This window comes from Embiotoca jacksoni, unplaced genomic scaffold (assembly GCF_022577435.1).
Source record: "Embiotoca jacksoni isolate LCO1_2020_lvr unplaced genomic scaffold, fEmbJac1.0.p SCAF_12, whole genome shotgun sequence".
Taxonomy (NCBI): Eukaryota; Metazoa; Chordata; class Actinopteri; family Embiotocidae; genus Embiotoca; species Embiotoca jacksoni.
In genome coordinates, this window is record NW_027185252.1 from 7052926 (window position 1) to 7073072 (window position 20147).

At 35.4% G+C, this 20147-nt stretch overlaps 1 protein-coding gene across 3 annotated transcripts in view; it reads right to left on the reverse strand.

Annotated features, from left to right (window-relative positions):
- LOC138195246 (protein FAM13A-like) overlaps nucleotides 1–20147 on the reverse strand; it is a 50470-nt gene that overhangs the window by 22073 nt on the left and 8250 nt on the right. For 2 of the 3 annotated variants that reach the window (XM_069144479.1, XM_069144481.1), the window contains exons 7-15: nucleotides 17931–18152; nucleotides 17615–17723; nucleotides 15857–15954; nucleotides 14942–14996; nucleotides 14087–14167; nucleotides 12553–12760; nucleotides 12221–12464; nucleotides 11858–11990; nucleotides 11369–11450 (exon numbers count right to left, since the gene is read on the reverse strand). In XM_069144479.1, the coding sequence (XP_069000580.1) occupies nucleotides 11369–11450; nucleotides 11858–11990; nucleotides 12221–12464; nucleotides 12553–12760; nucleotides 14087–14167; nucleotides 14942–14996; nucleotides 15857–15954; nucleotides 17615–17723; nucleotides 17931–18152 (1232 nt within the window). The remainder of the gene's footprint in view (nucleotides 1–11368; nucleotides 11451–11857; nucleotides 11991–12220; nucleotides 12465–12552; nucleotides 12761–14086; nucleotides 14168–14941; nucleotides 14997–15856; nucleotides 15955–17614; nucleotides 17724–17930; nucleotides 18153–20147) is intronic. The other variant, XM_069144480.1, reaches the window with a different exon arrangement.

A 20147-nucleotide genomic window follows, 5' to 3' on the forward strand; every position in this document is an offset into this window, starting at 1 on the left:
AAGTGATAAAAAAAAAAAGTCATACTATAGCATGTCGTCCAAAATATGAAAAAAGTCATACTATAGCATGTTGTCAAAAAAGTGATTAAAAAAAGTCATACTTTAGCATGTTGTCCAAAAAGTGATAAAAAAAAAAAGTCATACTATAGCATGTCGTCCAAAATATGAAAAAAGTCATACTATAGAATGTTGTCCAAAGAGTGATAAAAAAAACTCGTCATCCAAAAAGTGATAAAAAAGTCATACTGTAGCATGTTGTCAAAAAAGTGATAAAAAGTCATACCATAGCATGTTGGCAAAAAAGTGATAAAAAAATCATACTTTAGCATGTCGTCCAAAATATGAAAAAAGTCATACTTTAGCATGTCGTCCAAAATATGAAAAAAGTCATACTATAGCATGTCCAAAATATGAAAAAAAGTCATATTTTGCATGTTGTCAAAAAGTGATTAAAAAAAAAATCATACTTTAGCATGTCGTCCAAAATATGAAAAAAGTCATACTATAGCATGTTGTCCAAAATATGAAAAAAAAGTCATATTTTGCCTGTTGTCAAAAAGTGATAAAAAAGTCATACTTTAGCATGTCGTCCAAAATATGAAAAAAGTCATACTTTAGCATGTCGTCCAAAATATGAAAAAAGTCATACTATAGCATGTTGTCAAAAAAGTGATTAAAAAAATCATACTTTAGCATGTCGTCCAAAATATGAAAAATGTCATACTATAGAATGTTGTCCAAAATATGAAAAAAGTCATACTGTAGCTTGTTGTCAAAAAAGTGATAAAAAGTCATACTATAGCATGTTGGCAAAAAAGTGATAAAAAAAAATCATACTTTAGCATGTCGTCCAAAATATGAAAAAAGTCATACTTTAGCATGTCGTCCAAAATATGAAAAAAGTCATACTATAGCATGTCCAAAATATGAAAAAAAGTCATATTTTGCATGTTGTCAAAAAGTGATTAAAAAAAAAATCATACTTTAGCATGTCGTCCAAAATATGAAAAAAGTCATACTGTAGCATGTTGTCCAAAGAGTGATAAAAAAAAAACATGTCATCCAAAAAGTGATAAAAAAAATCATACTTTAGCATGTCGTCCAAAATATGAAAAAAGTCATACTTTAGCATGTCGTCCAAAATATGAAAAAAAGTCATACTATAGCATGACGTCAAAAAAGTGATAGAAAAAAGTCGTACTGCATGTCAAAAAAGTGATAAAAAAAAGTCATACTATAGCATGTCCTCAAAAGCACCAAAGAAAGTTACAGTATCACAGGCACAATGGTGTAGTGGTTAGTGCTGGTGACTTTCATTGAGAAGGGCATTGTTTCGATTCCCACTGGAGACATCCTTGTCAATTAAAAAAAAAAAAAGTCATACTATAATATGTCGTCAAAAATATGAAAAAAGTCAAACCATACCATTTTGTCATACATTTTGCATTTTGAAAGTGAAATTGTCCCTTTTTTTTTTTAAATTTTGAAAGTGAAATTTTTGCATTAGCATGTCGTCCAAAATATGAAAAAAGTCATACTTTAGCATGTCGTCCAAAATATGAAAAAAAGTCATACTATAGCATGTCGTCCAAAATATGAAAAAAAATCATACTATAGCATGTCCAAAATTTGAAAAAAAGTCATATTTTGCATGTTGTCAAAAAGTGATAAAAAAGTCATACTTTAGCATGTCGTCCAAAATATGAAAAAAGTCATACTATAGAATGTTGTCCAAAAAGTGATAAAAAAAACTCGTCATCCAAAAAGTGATAAAAAAAAGTCATACTGTAGCATGTTGTCAAAAAAGTGATAAAAAGTCATACTATAGCATGTTGTCAAAAAAGTGATAAAAAAAATCATACTTTAGCATGTCGTCCAAAATATGAAAAAAGTCACACTTTAGCATGTCCAAAATATGAAAAAAGTCATACTTTAGCATGTCGTCTAAAATATGAAAAAAAGTCATATTTTGCATGTTGTCAAAAAGTGATAAAAAAGTCATACTTTAGCATGTCGTCCAAAATATGAAAAAAGTCATACTATAGCATGTTGTCAAAAAAGTGATAAAAAAGTCATACTTTAGCATGTCGTCCAAAATATGAAAAAAGTCACACTTTAGCATGTCCAAAATATGAAAAAAGTCATACTTTAGCATGTCGTCTAAAATATGAAAAAAAGTCATATTTTGCATGTTGTCAAAAAGTGATAAAAAAGTCATACTTTAGCATGTCGTCTAAAATATGAAAAAAGTCATACTATAGCATGTTGTCAAAACAGTGATAAAAAGTCATACTATAGCATGTTGTCCAAAGAGTGATAAAAAAAACTCATGTCATCCAAAAAGTGATAAAAAAGTAATACTGTAGCATGTTGTCAAAAAAGTGATAAAAAGTCATACTTTAGCATGTCGTCCAAAATATGAAAAAAGTCATACTATAGCATGTTGTCAAAAAAGTGATTAAAAAAAATCATACTTTAGCATGTTGTCCAAAAAGTGATAAAAGTCATACTGTAGCATGTTGTCCAAAGAGTGATAAAAAAACTCATGTCATCCAAAAAGTGATAAAAAAGTCATACTGTAGCATGTTGTCAAAAAAGTGATAAAAAGTCATACCATAGCATGTTGGCAAAAAAGTGATAAAAAAATCATACTTTAGCATGTCGTCCAAAATATGAAAAAAGTCATACTTTAGCATGTCGTCCAAAATATGAAAAAAGTCATACTATAGCATGTCCAAAATATGAAAAAAAGTCATATTTTGCATGTTGTCAAAAAGTGATTAAAAAAAAAATCATACTTTAGCATGTCGTCCAAAATATGAAAAAAGTCATACTATAGCATGTTGTCCAAAATATGAAAAAAAAGTCATATTTTGCCTGTTGTCAAAAAGTGATAAAAAAGTCATACTTTAGCATGTCGTCCAAAATATGAAAAAAGTCATACTATAGCATGTTGTCAAAAAAGTGATTAAAAAAAATCATACTTTAGCATGTTGTCCAAAAAGTGATAAAAGTCATACTGTAGCATGTTGTCCAAAGAGTGATAAAAAAACTCATGTCATCCAAAAAGTGATAAAAAAGTCATACTGTAGCATGTTGTCAAAAAAGTGATAAAAAGTCATACTATAGCATGTTGGCAAAAAAGTGATAAAAAAAAATCATACTTTAGCATGTCGTCCAAAATATGAAAAAAGTCATACTTTAGCATGTCGTCCAAAATATGAAAAAAGTCATACCATAGCATGTCCAAAATATGAAAAAAAGTCATATTTTGCATGTTGTCAAAAAGTGATTAAAAAAAAAAATCATACTTTAGCATGTCGTCCAAAATATGAAAAAAGTCATACTATAGCATGTTGTCCAAAATATGAAAAAAAGTCATACTATAGCATGTTGTCAAAAAAGTGATTAAAAAAAGTCATACTTTAGCATGTCGTCCAAAATATGAAAAAAGTTATACTGTAGCATGTCGTCCAAAATATGAAAAAAGTCATACTATAGAATGTTGTCCAAAAAGTGATAAAAGTCATACTGTAGCATGTTGTCCAAAGAGTGATAAAAAAACTCATGTCATCCAAAAAGTGATAAAAAAGTCATACTGTAGCATGTTGTCAAAAAAGTGATAAAAAGTCATACTATAGCATGTTGGCAAAAAAGTGATAAAAAAAAATCAAACTTTAGCATGTCGTCCAAAAAATGAAAAAAGTCATACTTTAGCATGTCGTCCAAAATATGAAAAAAGTCATACTGTAGCATGTTGTCCAAAGAGTGATAAAAAAAACTCATGTCATCCAAAAAGTGATAAAAAAGTAATACTGTAGCATGTTGTCAAAAAAGTGATAAAAAAAAGTCATACTTTAGCATGTCCAAAATTTGAAAAAAAGTCATATTTTGCATGTTGTCAAAAAGTGATAAAAAAGTCATACTTTAGCATGTCGTCCAAAATATGAAAAAAGTCATACTATAGCATGTCCGAAATATGAAAAAAAAGTCATATTTTGCATGTTGTCAAAAATATGAAAAAAGTCATACTATAGAATGTTGTCCAAAAAGTGATAAAAAAGTCATACTTTAGCATGTCGTCCAAAATATGAAAAAAGTCATACTATAGCATGTCGTCCAAAATATGAAAAAAGTCATACTTTAGCATGTCGTCCAAAATATGAAAAAAGTCATACTATAGCATGTCCAAAATATGAAAAAAAGTCATATTTTGCATGTTGTCAAAAAGTGATTAAAAAAAAAAATCATACTTTAGCATGTCGTCCAAAATATGAAAAAAGTCATACTATAGCATGTTGTCCAAAATATGAAAAAAAGTCATACTATAGCATGTTGTCCAAAGAGTGATAAAAAAAACTCATGTCATCCAAAAAGTGATAAAAAAGTAATACTGTAGCATGTTGTCAAAAAAGTGATAAAAAAAGTCATACTTTAGCATGTCCAAAATTTGAAAAAAAGTCATATTTTGCATGTTGTCAAAAAGTGATAAAAAAGTCATACTTTAGCATGTCGTCCAAAATATGAAAAAAGTCATACTATAGCATGTCCGAAATATGAAAAAAAAGTCATATTTTGCATGTTGTCAAAAACATGAAAAAAGTCATACTATAGAATGTTGTCCAAAAAGTGATAAAAAAGTCATACTTTAGCATGTCGTCCAAAATATGAAAAAAGTCATACTATAGCATGTTGTCAAAAAAGTGATAAAAAGTCATACTATAGCATGTTGTCCAAAATATGAAAAAAAGTCATACTATAGCATGTTGTCAAAAAAGTGATTAAAAAAAGTCATACTTTAGCATGTCGTCCAAAATATGAAAAAAGTTATACTGTAGCATGTCGTCCAAAATATGAAAAAAGTCATACTATAGAATGTTGTCCAAAAAGTGATAAAAGTCATACTGTAGCATGTTGTCCAAAGAGTGATAAAAAAACTCATGTCATCCAAAAAGTGATAAAAAAGTCATACTGTAGCATGTTGTCAAAAAAGTGATAAAAAGTCATACTATAGCATGTTGGCAAAAAAGTGATAAAAAAAAATCAAACTTTAGCATGTCGTCCAAAAAATGAAAAAAGTCATACTTTAGCATGTCGTCCAAAATATGAAAAAAGTCATACTGTAGCATGTTGTCCAAAGTGATAAAAAAAACTCATGTCATCCAAAAAGTGATAAAAAAGTAATACTGTAGCATGTTGTCAAAAAAGTGATAAAAAAAGTCATACTTTAGCATGTCCAAAATTTGAAAAAAAGTCATATTTTGCATGTTGTCAAAAAGTGATAAAAAAGTCATACTTTAGCATGTCGTCCAAAATATGAAAAAAGTCATACTTTAGCATGTCCGAAATATGAAAAAAAAGTCATATTTTGCATGTTGTCAAAAATATGAAAAAAGTCATACTATAGAATGTTGTCCAAAAAGTGATAAAAAAGTCATACTTTAGCATGTCGTCCAAAATATGAAAAAAGTCATACTATAGCATGTCGTCCAAAATATGAAAAAAGTCATACTATAGCATGTCCAAAATATGAAAAAAAGTCATATTTTGCATGTTGTCAAAAAGTGATTAAAAAAAAAAATCATACTTTAGCATGTCGTCCAAAATATGAAAAAAGTCATACTATAGCATGTTGTCCAAAATATGAAAAAAAGTCATACTATAGCATGTTGTCCAAAGAGTGATAAAAAAAACTCATGTCATCCAAAAAGTGATAAAAAAGTAATACTGTAGCATGTTGTCAAAAAAGTGATAAAAAAAGTCATACTTTAGCATGTCCAAAATTTGAAAAAAAGTCATATTTTGCATGTTGTCAAAAAGTGATAAAAAAGTCATACTTTAGCATGTCGTCCAAAATATGAAAAAAGTCATACTATAGCATGTCCGAAATATGAAAAAAAAGTCATATTTTGCATGTTGTCAAAAACATGAAAAAAGTCATACTATAGAATGTTGTCCAAAAAGTGATAAAAAAGTCATACTTTAGCATGTCGTCCAAAATATGAAAAAAGTCATACTATAGCATGTTGTCAAAAAAGTGATAAAAAGTCATACTATAGCATGTTGTCCAAAATATGAAAAAAAGTCATACTATAGCATGTTGTCAAAAAAGTGATTAAAAAAAGTCATACTTTAGCATGTCGTCCAAAATATGAAAAAAGTTATACTGTAGCATGTCGTCCAAAATATGAAAAAAGTCATACTATAGAATGTTGTCCAAAAAGTGATAAAAGTCATACTGTAGCATGTTGTCCAAAGAGTGATAAAAAAACTCATGTCATCCAAAAAGTGATAAAAAAGTCATACTGTAGCATGTTGTCAAAAAAGTGATAAAAAGTCATACTATAGCATGTTGGCAAAAAAGTGATAAAAAAAAATCAAACTTTAGCATGTCGTCCAAAAAATGAAAAAAGTCATACTTTAGCATGTCGTCCAAAATATGAAAAAAGTCATACTGTAGCATGTTGTCCAAAGTGATAAAAAAAACTCATGTCATCCAAAAAGTGATAAAAAAGTAATACTGTAGCATGTTGTCAAAAAAGTGATAAAAAAAAGTCATACTTTAGCATGTCCAAAATTTGAAAAAAAGTCATATTTTGCATGTTGTCAAAAAGTGATAAAAAAGTCATACTTTAGCATGTCGTCCAAAATATGAAAAAAGTCATACTTTAGCATGTCCGAAATATGAAAAAAAAGTCATATTTTGCATGTTGTCAAAAATATGAAAAAAGTCATACTATAGAATGTTGTCCAAAAAGTGATAAAAAAGTCATACTTTAGCATGTCGTCCAAAATATGAAAAAAGTCATACTATAGCATGTCGTCCAAAATATGAAAAAAGTCATACTATAGCATGTTGTCCAAAGAGTGATAAAAAAAACTCATGTCATCCAAAAAGTGATAAAAAAGTAATACTGTAGCATGTTGTCCAAAATATGAAAAAAAGTCATATTTTGCATGTTGTCAAAAAGTGATTAAAAAAAAAAATCATACTTTAGCATGTCGTCCAAAATATGAAAAAAGTCATACTATAGCATGTTGTCCAAAATATGAAAAAAAGTCATACTATAGCATGTTGTCCAAAGAGTGATAAAAAAAACTCATGTCATCCAAAAAGTGATAAAAAAGTAATACTGTAGCATGTTGTCAAAAAAGTGATAAAAAAAGTCATACTTTAGCATGTCCAAAATTTGAAAAAAAGTCATATTTTGCATGTTGTCAAAAAGTGATAAAAAAGTCATACTTTAGCATGTCGTCCAAAATATGAAAAAAGTCATACTATAGCATGTCCGAAATATGAAAAAAAAGTCATATTTTGCATGTTGTCAAAAATATGAAAAAAGTCATACTATAGAATGTTGTCCAAAAAGTGATAAAAAAGTCATACTTTAGCATGTTGTCCAAAATATGAAAAAAGTCATACTATAGAATGTTGTCCAAAATATGAAAAAAGTCATACTTTAGCATGTTGTCAAAAAAGTGATAAAAAGTCATACTATAGCATGTTGGCAAAAAAGTGATAAAAAAAAATCATACTTTAGCATGTCGTCCAAAATATGAAAAAAGTCATACTATAGAATGTTGTCCAAAATATGAAAAAAGTCATACTGTAGCTTGTTGTCAAAAAAGTGATAAAAAGTCATACTATAGCATGTTGGCAAAAAAGTGATTAAAAAAAATCATACTTTAGCATGTCGTCCAAAATATGAAAAAAGTCATACTTTAGCATGTCGTCCAAAATATGAAAAAAGTCATACTGTAGCATGTTGTCCAAAGAGTGATAAAAAAAAACATGTCATCCAAAAAGTGATAAAAAAGTCATACTGTAGCATGTTGTCAAAAAAGTGATAAAAAAAATCATACTTTAGCATGTCGTCCAAAATATGAAAAAAGTCATACTTTAGCATGTCGTCCAAAATATGAAAAAAAGTCATACTATAGCATGACGTCAAAAAAGTGATAGAAAAAAGTCGTACTGCATGTCAAAAAAGTGATAAAAAAAAGTCATACTATAGCATGTCCTCAAAAGCACCAAAGAAAGTTATAGTATCACAGGCACAATGGTGTAGTGGTTAGTGCTGGTGACTTTCATTGAGAAGGGCATTGTTTCGATTCCCACTGGAGACATCCTTGTCAATTAAAAAAAAAAAAAAAGTCATACTATAATATGTCAAAAATATGAAAAAAGTCAAACCATACCATTTTGTCATACATTTTGCATTTTGAAAGTGAAATTGTCCCTTTTTTTTTTGAAATTTTGAAAGTGAAATTTTTGCATTAGCATGTCGTCCAAAATATGAAAAAAGTCATACTTTAGCATGTCGTCCAAAATATGAAAAAAAGTCATACTATAGCATGTCGTCCAAAATATGAAAAAAAATCATACTATAGCATGTCCAAAATTTGAAAAAAAGTCATATTTTGCATGTTGTCAAAAAGTGATAAAAAAGTCATACTTTAGCATGTCGTCCAAAATATGAAAAAAGTCATACTATAGAATGTTGTCCAAAAAGTGATAAAAAAAACTCGTCATCCAAAAAGTGATAAAAAAAAGTCATACTGTAGTATGTTGTCAAAAAAGTGATAAAAAAAATCATACTTTAGCATGTCGTCCAAAATATGAAAAAAGTCACACTTTAGCATGTCCAAAATATGAAAAAAGTCATACTTTAGCATGTCGTCTAAAATATGAAAAAAAGTCATATTTTGCATGTTGTCAAAAAGTGATAAAAAAGTCATACTTTAGCATGTCGTCCAAAATATGAAAAAAGTCATACTATAGCATGTTGTCAAAAAAGTGATAAAAAAAAGTCATACTTTAGCATGTCGTCTAAAATATGAAAAAAGTCATACTATAGCATGTTGTCAAAACAGTGATAAAAAGTCATACTTTAGCATGTCGTCCAAAATATGAAAAAAGTCATACTATAGCATGTCCGAAATATGAAAAAAAAGTCATATTTTGCATGTTGTCAAAAAGTGATAAAAAAGTCATACTTTAGCATGTTGTCCAAAAAGTGATAAAAAAAAAGTCATACTATAGCATGTCGTCCAAAATATGAAAAAAGTCATACTATAGCATGTTGTCAAAAAAGTGATTAAAAAAAGTCATACTTTAGCATGTCGTCCAAAATATTAAAAAAGTCATATTTTGCATGTTGTCAAAAAGTGATAAAAAAGTCATACTTTAGCATGTCGTCCAAAATATGAAAAAAGTCATACTTTAGCATGTCGTCCAAAATATGAAAAAAGTCATACTATAGCATGTTGTCAAAAAAGTGATTAAAAAAAATCATACTTTAGCATGTCGTCCAAAATATGAAAAAAGTCATATTTTGCATGTTGTCAAAAAAGTGATAAAAAAAAGTCATACTTTAGCATGTCGTCTTAAATATGAAAAAAGTCATACTATAGCATGTTGTCAAAAAAGTGATAAAAAAAAAATCATACTTTAGCATGTCGTCCAAAATATTAAAAAAGTCATACTATAGCATGTTGTCCAAAATATGAAAAAAAAAGTCATATTTTGCATGTTGTCAAAAAGTGATAAAAAAGTCATACTTTAGCATGTCGTCCAAAATATGAAAAAAGTCAGATTTTGCATGTTGTCAAAAAGTGATAAAAAAGTCATACTTTAGCATGTCGTCTAAAATATGAAAAAAGTCATACTATAGCATGTTGTCAAAACAGTGATAAAAAGTCATACTATAGCATGTTGTCCAAAGAGTGATAAAAAAGTAATACTGTAGCATGTTGTCAAAAAAGTGATAAAAAGTCATACTTTAGCATGTCGTCCAAAATATGAAAAAAGTCATACTTTAGCATGTCGTCCAAAATATGAAAAAAGTCATACTATAGCATGTTGTCAAAAAAGTGATAAAAAAAGTCATACTTTAGCATGTCGTCTAAAATATGAAAAAAGTCATACTATAGCATGTTGTCAAAAAAGTGATAAAAAAATCATACTTTAGCATGTCGTCCAAAATATGAAAAAAGTCATACTATAGCATGTTGTCAAAAAAAGTGATAAAAAAAATCATACTTTAGCATGTCGTCTAAAATATGAAAAAAGTCATACTTTAGCATGTCGTCCAAAATATGAAAAAAGTCATACTTTAGCATGACGTCAAAAAAGTGATAAAAAAAAGTCGTACAGCATGTCAAAAAAGTGATAAAAAAAAGTCATACTATAGCATGTCCTCAAAAGCACCAAAGAAAGTTACAGTATCACAGGCACAATGGTGTAGTGGTTAGTGCTGGTGACTTTCATTGAGAAGGGCATTGTTTCGATTCCCACTGGAGACATACTTGTCAATTAAAAAAAAAAAAAAAGTCACACTATAACATGTTGTCAAAAATATGAAAAAAGTCAAACCATACCATTTTGTCATACATTTTGCATTTTGAAAGTGAAATTGTCCCTTTTTTTTTTAGAAATTTTGAAAGTGAAATTTTTGCATTAGCATGTCGTCCGAAATATTTAAAAAAAAAAGTCATACTTGTTTAATGTCGACCAAATTGTAAAAAAAAGTTAAGTTTAATCAATTGTTGGGGAAATAGAAAATAGTTGTCCATAGATAATGGGTGGATAGATATTGGGGAAGTTTGGGGAAACTTCAAAACTGGAGTAGTTTTTGTTGTCCCCACTTAAAATGTTTGCAATAGTCAAAATGTTGAGAACATTGAAAAATAGTCACAAAAGTTGACATTTTTTAATTCAGAAGAGTATTGGATTATAGATGCAGATACGTTCACAGATGGGAAAAGTGAAAGAGTTTTGACTCTAGCCCGAGCTGTTTTTTGAGATAATTGGATAAACGTATAGTTCATTGTGACAGAGCCACCAATTAGGTCAAGTAGTTTCATTTTTTTTGTGCCTGAGTAGTGGGAGCAACCTACATGTCAAATTTGGTTAGTTTTTACCATAGGGATTTTGCTGCACAATCACTTTTAAGAATCATCAGAACAAAGACAAACACGCATATATGCTGCTTGGACCCCTCACAAGATGTCTCCTACATCACGGAAAATTGTAATTCTCATTGCATGTGCAAAGCACGAGTTTCCACATCACACTTCTGTAAACTTCCTATTGGACCAGGATTGGCTTCCAAATTATAAATCCTACTCAGATTTTAGGTGAGCTCCGATGATTTTTTTTTTTTTTTCACTTTCAGCAGAAAGAATTTGACCACAGCCTTCTAGTGTCAAAATCTGAATACATCATTCTGCTTGATAAAGCTTAAACATCCAAGATAACTAACAATGACTGATTGAAGGGGACTTTAATCAAAGCTCCGATTGCTTTTTTTGACCACTGCAATCAATAATTTGTGTGTGTGTGTGTGTTCATTGTTTTATAACTGACCTTTAAGCTGCTTGCGACTCTTGATGAGCTCCTTCATCAGTCTTGCCACTTCTGGATGTGCTGTCTTGTCATTGTGGGCCGGCTGAAAAAAAAAACCAAATCCTCATCACTAACAGAACAGGGGCTTGTCTCTGGGACAGAGAACCTGGAGCAGGTTTTTTTTTTTTTTTTTTACTTCGCCTCTTGTTCCAAGTGTGTGCGAGTTGGACAGTATTCTGTGCGGCAGTCCTGCCAACCGGTGAACCACAGATCCTTTGTGTAACAGACTGTCAATTTTCCAATGTACCAGTAGAGGGAGTAACTCATCCTACTTTGGTTTTTGTGGTTAACATCAGTTTAGAACTTAAACGTCATTAATAACCCTGTCAGACATGGACCGACCAAAAAAAACAACAAGAAAAACGAATCCCTTCTACGGTTCTGAGTTCTGGATTTGAAACTTCTGATCCAGAATCCCGTTGACCAAGCAGGTCCTATTTCCTCCCTCACCTTATAGTGCTTCTCCTGTTCAAAACGCTCCTCAAAACGCCTGATCCTCTTCCTCAGCACGTGGATGTGTCTGTTGAGCATTGAGATGGAAAAAGAAGCCTCGTCTGGTTCTGTATGGACACTGCAGCGAGCCCTGGAGACAGAAAGTGCAAATTTATTCGATTGAACTCTGCATATTGTTCCACGAAATAAGGGCTCATTTGACTATCGCCCGATATGGGAGCCAGTATTAGCATTGTAATATTTATAATAAACAATACTTCCCATTCATGGCAGTATGTAAAGAGTAAAAAAAAAAATGTGGGACTATCCCATTTGAGCCACTATTCCTAAATAAAGTTAGAGGCGAAACAGTTGCCTTACATGCGTATGTGCTGTGAGCACGGTGGAGACGGAGCTGTGTCGGGGTCCAGGTTGTAGCGTTGGCTGTGACTGAGGCAGCGAGGAGAGGGAACGGGGCAGTCGCTCATCGTAAATCGAGAGAGGAGTGGGCTGACGTTCGGGCCCTGTGGGCTCGTCGGGGTATCCTCTCCTGAAAATCCCTCAGAATGGGAGGAAGTGGAGAGGACGGAACTGGACTCTGATAAATCTGGGGATGGGGTGTGAACTGTTAAACAGAGAGAATAAGCTCAAGATATGGACTAATTAATCAAATGTCCTTACTAAACATTTCTTGTGTCAGTATTTGTTCTTACCTGGCTGTGAAGACTCGACTGTGTGTTGATCCTGGGCAGGTGGTGACGGCGGTGAGTGGAGTAGCAGCTGGTGGGTCAAATACAGGCTCTGCAATTCAGTTGAAAGAGGTTGCTGCTGAGCAGGTAGGTTATCCCGAGCTTGGGGGTCTGGTGGTGCTGGCGGGGGTCCCAAGTCAGCCTCAAGGGCTTGTAGCTTGAGGGAGGGGCTCTGGAAACAGAAGCAGAACATGGCTTCAGGGATGCAGATGGGAAGCGGGCAGCGGAAATTAGAAAGAAGCGTTGCAGCTTGGGTGGAGCGAGTCTTTAGTGTTTCATTTGCTGCTCTGTATTCCTGTCCTGTAAAACCACTTCACTCTCTTCTTGTACGGAGCGTGGCTGAGAAGAGAGTTGCAAGATGAGGGGAGTAGTTGCCTTGTGTTCCTGAGAAACGTAGGAGTCAAAAGGCAGGATAAAGCTCTACAAGCAGGCTGCTTGGCAGAGGAGCGAGGAACCCTCGTCTTAAAAAAAAAACACAAACAAATCTTTGATCTTGTAAGGCTCCAGCAGCACACGTGAGCTGGTGCCTATTTTCAGCGACACAAAAATGGACTTTCCTCTGCTGCAGCTCGCCTCCGGTCTCTGTGTGTCAGTCAGTCAAACACTTGACCACCTAGACGTGATTCCTTTTGTCAGTCAGCGGTTCTGTAATTCCATTAACGATGTCGCTGCGATTCCCAGATGACTTCATCCGCGTGTCTGCGAGTGTGTGAGAAAAACGGCAAGCCCCCCCAAAGAGAATCCCTAAATCCACATGGCTCCCCTTCTGACTGGCATTCCCGACACTTCTGCTGCTGAACTGGCTCCACATGGATTATTCATCATGCGTGGAAGAAGGGGGGGGGAGGAGGCGGGAATACCGCTCATGACGTTGAGTGCGGTGTGGGTGTGTGCGCAAGAGAGGAGCGAGGTACTGTACATGACGAGACGTTTCCACGGCAACGTTGTCAGCCTTAGGTAAGGAGTGTATTTGATGGGCTGCGGGAAGTCACATTGCTGTGGGTGTGCGAGTGGAAGTGGGTGTACAGGCATTGAATTCTGATGCTGTTAAGCATCGTGATAATATAAGATTCATGACTGAGCTGCATCAGAGACACTCAGGGAGTAGATTGATTCTGGGCATTTGTTTTTATTGAGTTAGGTGCTCTGTCAGCCCCGTCGTCATCATCATCATCATCAATAACGGCAGCAGCAGCAGACAAGGGCTTGGCATCTTCTTTCTCACCCTCCTCGGCTGTTCATTCATAAAAAAAACCAAAAAAACACTGCTTTGTGCGTCACACAGAGGACGTGGAAGCGGTGAGGCTATTATAACTAAAGCAAACCACCCAAAAGCAGGCAGGCTCACACCTAGAAATACACACACAGGTCGGCACATAAAAACACACACGCACGCACGCACCCACGCACAATCACTGGAGGTACCAGCCGTCCTGGCGTCACAGATACCCCGTGTTAATTTGTGTATCTAAAAAGACCGTGGGGAAGGAGAACTTACGTCACAGCTGCTGTTCCAGCCTCTGTAATCACTTTGTCGGTCAGGAGAAGCACCACATCCTCCTTCTTCTTCTTCTCTCCTCTGAGGAAACAGACAGCATTATCACTGAAATGTCTCATTCCCAAAGCCCACTTACTGACACGCACCAATGTGGGCATGTACGAGCAAAAATGCAGGTTACAGTGACACATGTAGAGATTAAATCATTCCCCCCCCCCTTTATTTTTTTCTTACCAGAGTTTTTTTTTTTTTCCACCAACGGTTCAAAAGTCAACACGTATTTTTCAAAATTGAACTCATCGCCCCAGACTAGATAGCAGCTGTCACTATTATTATCATCATCAGCATCATTCAGCTGTGTGTTTAGCCGCTGCGACGCAAAGTCTTTTTTCTTTTTTTTTTTTACCGTGGCTTAATCTGGTAACCCCTCTGGATGGTATCCCTAATCACGATTGGTTTAGAAACAGCTTCCCTTTTTTTTTTTTTTGATCTGCTCTGAAAATTTAACTGAGCATTAATATCACTTTGAAAGTTTGTTTTTGATCTGAAATCCCAGATGAGCTGACTAAACTTTAAGGCTCTCTCTCTCTCTCTCTCTGTGGTAGTATTTTATGTGCATTAAGTGCATTACATTTTGCTAGCCTGCATGCCTAAGGCTTCAGTTTTTCTTCTATCTCTGTAAAGGAGATGTTTCCTCTTTTTAAATGCGCTCTATAAATAGATTATTGTGACTCCAAATGTTCCAACTTGGCCCTCACGGAGTGTTCGTATGGTCGTTAAAAGCTTGAGTTTAAATGGGAGCCTTTGAAAATGATTTGGAGAGCACAGTCTTATTATTCTGAAAGGGCCGTTTACCTTCCACTGAGACGCTGTGGTGTCTTCTGTCTTGTACCTTATGCAGCACAGTAGGCTGAAAAACAAAATGAAGGCAAACACAATCAAATCACAAATATGAATAAAAGTGCACCATGTATTAGCAAAATTAATTAATTAATTAATTAATTAAAAGAAATCAACAAGCTATTCTTGTAACATCCTTCCCTCTGGTCACAGTCCATGTGACTTTAATACTGCACACACTGTGCCCTGTATGTATAATAATCAATCCACAATCAGACCTGCTCACAGGCAGGACTGACCAGCTCTTCATATTTTTGTGGCCACGGGGTCATCTGGCGCTGCCATTAAGGCTGTGGCTTATTCATGTCTGACATTAATGAAGCATAACCGTGGCGACCTGTCCTCTGGCTCTGTGGCGGCAGCGCAAACAAAAAGTCGGCATGCCACCATGTCAGGTCGATCTAACCGAGCTATTTGGTCTGCTCCACGTGAGCCCCCGTGGCAACTCAGTGTTATTTGGACTGGAATCATATCAAAACCATGAATGTGAGCAGCACACTGCTCCGATAACCTACTTCTCGTCTGACCGCGGGCCTTCGAGATGAACTGAACTGAGAGGAAGGGAGCGGGAGTGGTTTGGGGGGGAGGGAGGGAGGGGGAGGGGGGGCACGAAAACAACGGTAGCATCCAAATGAGACATAATTAAATCTGATACACTGTGATTGCTAAAAAAAAAAAAACCTAAAAAAAAAAACCAGCAACATGCACACAATAAACTTCTCTTTGATTTTCAGTTGTGTTTAGTTGTTGTGACTCATTAAAGAGACAATCCCTATAAACAAACACAACAAAGCAGAAACAAATGAGGCAAAACACAAATGTAACAAAATGTCATCTTGAATAGTCCACATGGAGAAGTTTTCATCTCACCTCTCCGTGCGCTCGCTCCGAGTTTGGGTTTTGTTCGGTGATTCTTTCGCTACGCCGCAGTCTGATATACATGAACTCTGTCCTGCGTCTGTAGGAGCCTGAAAAACAGCTCAATCAGTGTTATAAAACCCTTAACACAACTAATGAGGTTTCCTCTTGAAACATTAAAAGTGTAATTGTGCTATATCGCTATATCTAACACCCCACGGTATATACAGTGGATCCGGAAAGTATTCACAGAGATCTCTCCAGAGATGTTTAATCGGGTTCAAGTCTGGGCTCTGCCTGGGCCTCTCAAAGACATTCACAGAGTTGTCCTGAAGCCATTCCTTTGTTATCTTGGCTGTGTGCTTCGGGTCGTTGTCCTGTTGGAAGATGAACCTTTGCCCCAGTCTGAGGTCCAGAGCTCTCTGGAGAAGGTTTTCATCAAGGATGTCTCTGTACATCGCTGCATTCATCTTTCCCTCCATCCTGACTAGTCTCCCAGTTCCTGCCGCTGAAAAACATCCCCACAGCATGATGCTGCCACCACCATGCTTCACCATAGAGATGGTATTGGCCAGGTGATGAGCGGTGCCTGGTTTCCTCCAAACATGATGCTTGGCATTCAGGCCAAAGAGTTCAATCTTTGTTTCATCAGACCAGAGAATTTAGTTTCTCATGGTCTGACAGTCCTTCAGGTGCCTTTTGGTAAACTCCAGGTGGGCTGTCATGAGCCTTTTACTGAGGAGTGTCTTCCGTCTGGCCACTCTACCATACAGGCCTGCTTGGTGGAGTGCTGCAGAGATGGTTGTCCTTCTGGAAGGTTCTCCTCTCTTCACAGAGCAACGTTGGAGCTCTGTCAGAGTGACCATCGGGTTCTTGGTCACCTCCCTGACTAAGGCCCTTCTCCCCCGATCGCTCAGTTTGGCCGGGCGGCCGACTCTAGGAAGAGTCCTGGTGGTTCCAAACTTCTTCCATTTATGGATGATGGAGGCCACTGTGCTCATTGGGACCTTCAATGCTGCAGACATTTTTCTGTACCCTTCCCCAGATCTGTGCCTCGATACAATCCTGTCTCGGAGGTCTACAGACAATTCTTTGGACTTCATGGCTTGGTTTGTGCTCTGACATGCACTGTCAACTGTGGGACCTTATATAGACGGTGTGTGTCTTTCCAAATCATGTCCAATCAACTGAATTTACCACAGGTGGACTCCAATCAAGTTGTAGAAACATCTCAAGGATGATCAGTGGAAACAGGATGCACCTGAGCTCAATTTTGAGTGTAATGGCAAAGGCTGTGAATACTTATGTACATGTGATTTTTTTCATTTTGGATTTTTAATATATTTGCAAAAATTTAAAAAAAAAAATAAAAAAATTACGTTGTCATTATGGGGTATTGTGTGTAGAATTTTGAGGGAAAAAATGAATTTAATCAATTTTGGAATAAGGCTATAATATAACAAAATGTGGAAAAAGTGAAGCGCTGTGAATACTTTCCGGATGCACTGTATATGTATATATATATATATATATATCTGGCACCAGCTGTGTGTCAGTCAGTTGTTTGTTTACCATATTTCTGTAAATCTAGAAATAAAAATAAAGGATTATAGACACAGTTGAATAAATTTAAACAGCTTGAGAGAGTCAGGTCTGACAGCTGGAGACTGTGTGCAAGACACAAAAGTAAGACAGAAAAAAAGAAAATGCAAACAAAAAGGCATAAAGAATATAAAAGCAAAAAAAAAAAAAAAAATCAACAGTGCACACCATGGAGCAGTCGGCTATGATGGATAAGGAAGGTGCCCTTCTATCGTCTACTTCTACCTCCTCCTTTTCCCTTGATATGAAGGTGAGCTGTGGCATCTGTGAGAAGGTCCTGTTGATAGAGGAAAAACTTAATTTAAGTGCAACCTATTCCAAAACTTTGCATTCATTCAAATCGATTGCACGTTTGAGAAAGGCAGACAGGCAGAACAAAAGTGGCAAATCCTTCGCATCTTCTTAAAATGACGTGATTACTGCTGTCACCTTGTCAGATGCTTGAAGAAAAGCATCTGTGTGTGAAACAAGGAAGGACATTCACCCGTGTGTGGTACACTCCATGTCCGGTGGCTCCCCCCGGACGCTCTGAGATGGTCTGCTCCGTGGGTGCTGCCGTGGCCCGGGGTCATTGGGGCAGGAGAGGACGCAGCTTGCCTCCACGATGTCACTGCTCTCCTCCAGAGCCTCCTGGTTTGCAGTCATCTTCTGAATGTCAGCGCTGACGTCAGAGCTGCTTTCACAACCCTGCACCAGTGTGTCTGGACTATGAAGGGACACAGAGAGAAACACAAACAGGAAGAAGTGAGGGGGAGGGGTGGGGTGGGCAGTTTTAATGAGGCATCTTTTATAACGTGTAAGTTGTAAGTAATACCTTTATTAAAGGTTAATATATCTCCTACTAATGCTTTCCAGATAAAAACAGGATATTAACTAAGAACTTAAATGCTGATAAAAAAAAAAAAAAATCATTTCTACCCTTCTTACAACAGTTCATTCAACTTTTAATTGGGCTGAGAAATTAATGGATTTTTGTCAAAATGCTCAGTGGGCACTTTATCCAGAATAGTGGTTGCTGAATGATCCATTATGGTCGAACAAATATTCTCGTTTAAAAGACAAGGTGAATGTAACACAAAAGGAGGATGAATTACATTTTTCACAAAATGCCAAAATAATGTTTCCATCATGTTTTTTTTTTTTTTTATGCCTATAAAGCATTAGTAAAAGTTGAATTAACCAGCAATAGAGTTAACAATACAACACATTATAGAGTAGGGACCTTTTAGAATGGGGGTCTTATGCGTGATTGGAAAAGGTGAAAGTGTCAAAAAGAAAGCGAAAAGACAGTGACAACTATGAAAAGACGGGGAAATCACAAATAACAAGGAACTTTTCTTATTATAAAAAAAAAAAAGATACTGAGAGAGAGATTTGAAGAAAGTAAAGAGCGAAAGAAAATCTACCCAAATCTGTAGGGTATTAAAACAAACATTCTGAAAATTGCACTCGAGAAATAATGAGGTATAGGTCTAAGTTATGTTAACAGAAGTACAATATGTGAAATCTAATACAAAAGTTTTTAGGTGCATTGGTCAGACAAGGCTAACGTGAGCTAAGTCTGCTCTCGTCCAACGATTTATACCCGAGACAACTGCTGACTTCCGTAGGAAATCAAATATCTAGGTCATTAATCGGCAGTGCTTGATCTAATGCTACACTCTGACATGTCTCATAAAACTCTAACGAGCTACTCCAAACAAAAACAAGCACATCTGATTTTTCCAATGACTGTTTCCGCATGAATTTGTCCTTCCTCAAACATGTTTCACCTTAACAGAGGCTTGTCAAAAGTGCCACAAACAGACAACTATAGCCTGTTACTAATGTTCACATCATCAAATCCCAAGACACACAGATGTCACTGCATGTCACACCACAGACGTCTTTTGTTGGCAGATAGCAGCACGCTACAAATCGTTTTATGCGTTATGATGCAGAGCAAATACATCTGCCCTGGGTCTAAGACTGCTTTCCATTAGCTCACTCACTTGTGGAGGACTGTGGCTCCATGGTTGTTGTCACTGATGCTGAAGCAGATGAGACAAGAAAACATGCTCTCCCCAAATTCCTCCACTTACAGGAGCCGAGCACAGAGATCAGATGTGGCAGTGAACAGCCCGCTGCTTCGGAGGGACGGAGAAAAGCCAACAACATAAAAGAAAAGAGAGCGCAGACGACGGGTACTTAATGGTCACGAGTGACACCCGGAGGCAGAGGACTGACCCACCCACTTCTATTACCCGTGCCCACAGACACTCGCACATATACAGACACGGATATGAACTCGCATACGGAAGCACTTGGTCATATTTAAGGTCTACAGTGACGGTTCTAGCACTGCAATATGGGTGCATGGAAGCAGGCCAAAGAGGCCAAGAAGGAACACACAAAATGACAACAATAAACACAAGGGTGCACACGAGTTCGTATGTTCACACGCAAGCACGTCATCACTCTGACTGATGTATTCAATCAGAATTATTACTGCGGGTTCAGTACTGTTTTTAAAATATGTGACCCAGAAGGGACGATTATTCGTGTGTGCTGGCCAACAAACCCCATTATACAACATACATTTCTTGACCTACATATTTAGACTTGACCTGAAAATGGACCGTTTTAGAAATTCATTTAAATGACCTGCAAATGCCATTTACTGGAAACTGTAGCAAATAGCTGACTGAAAACACACTACCCT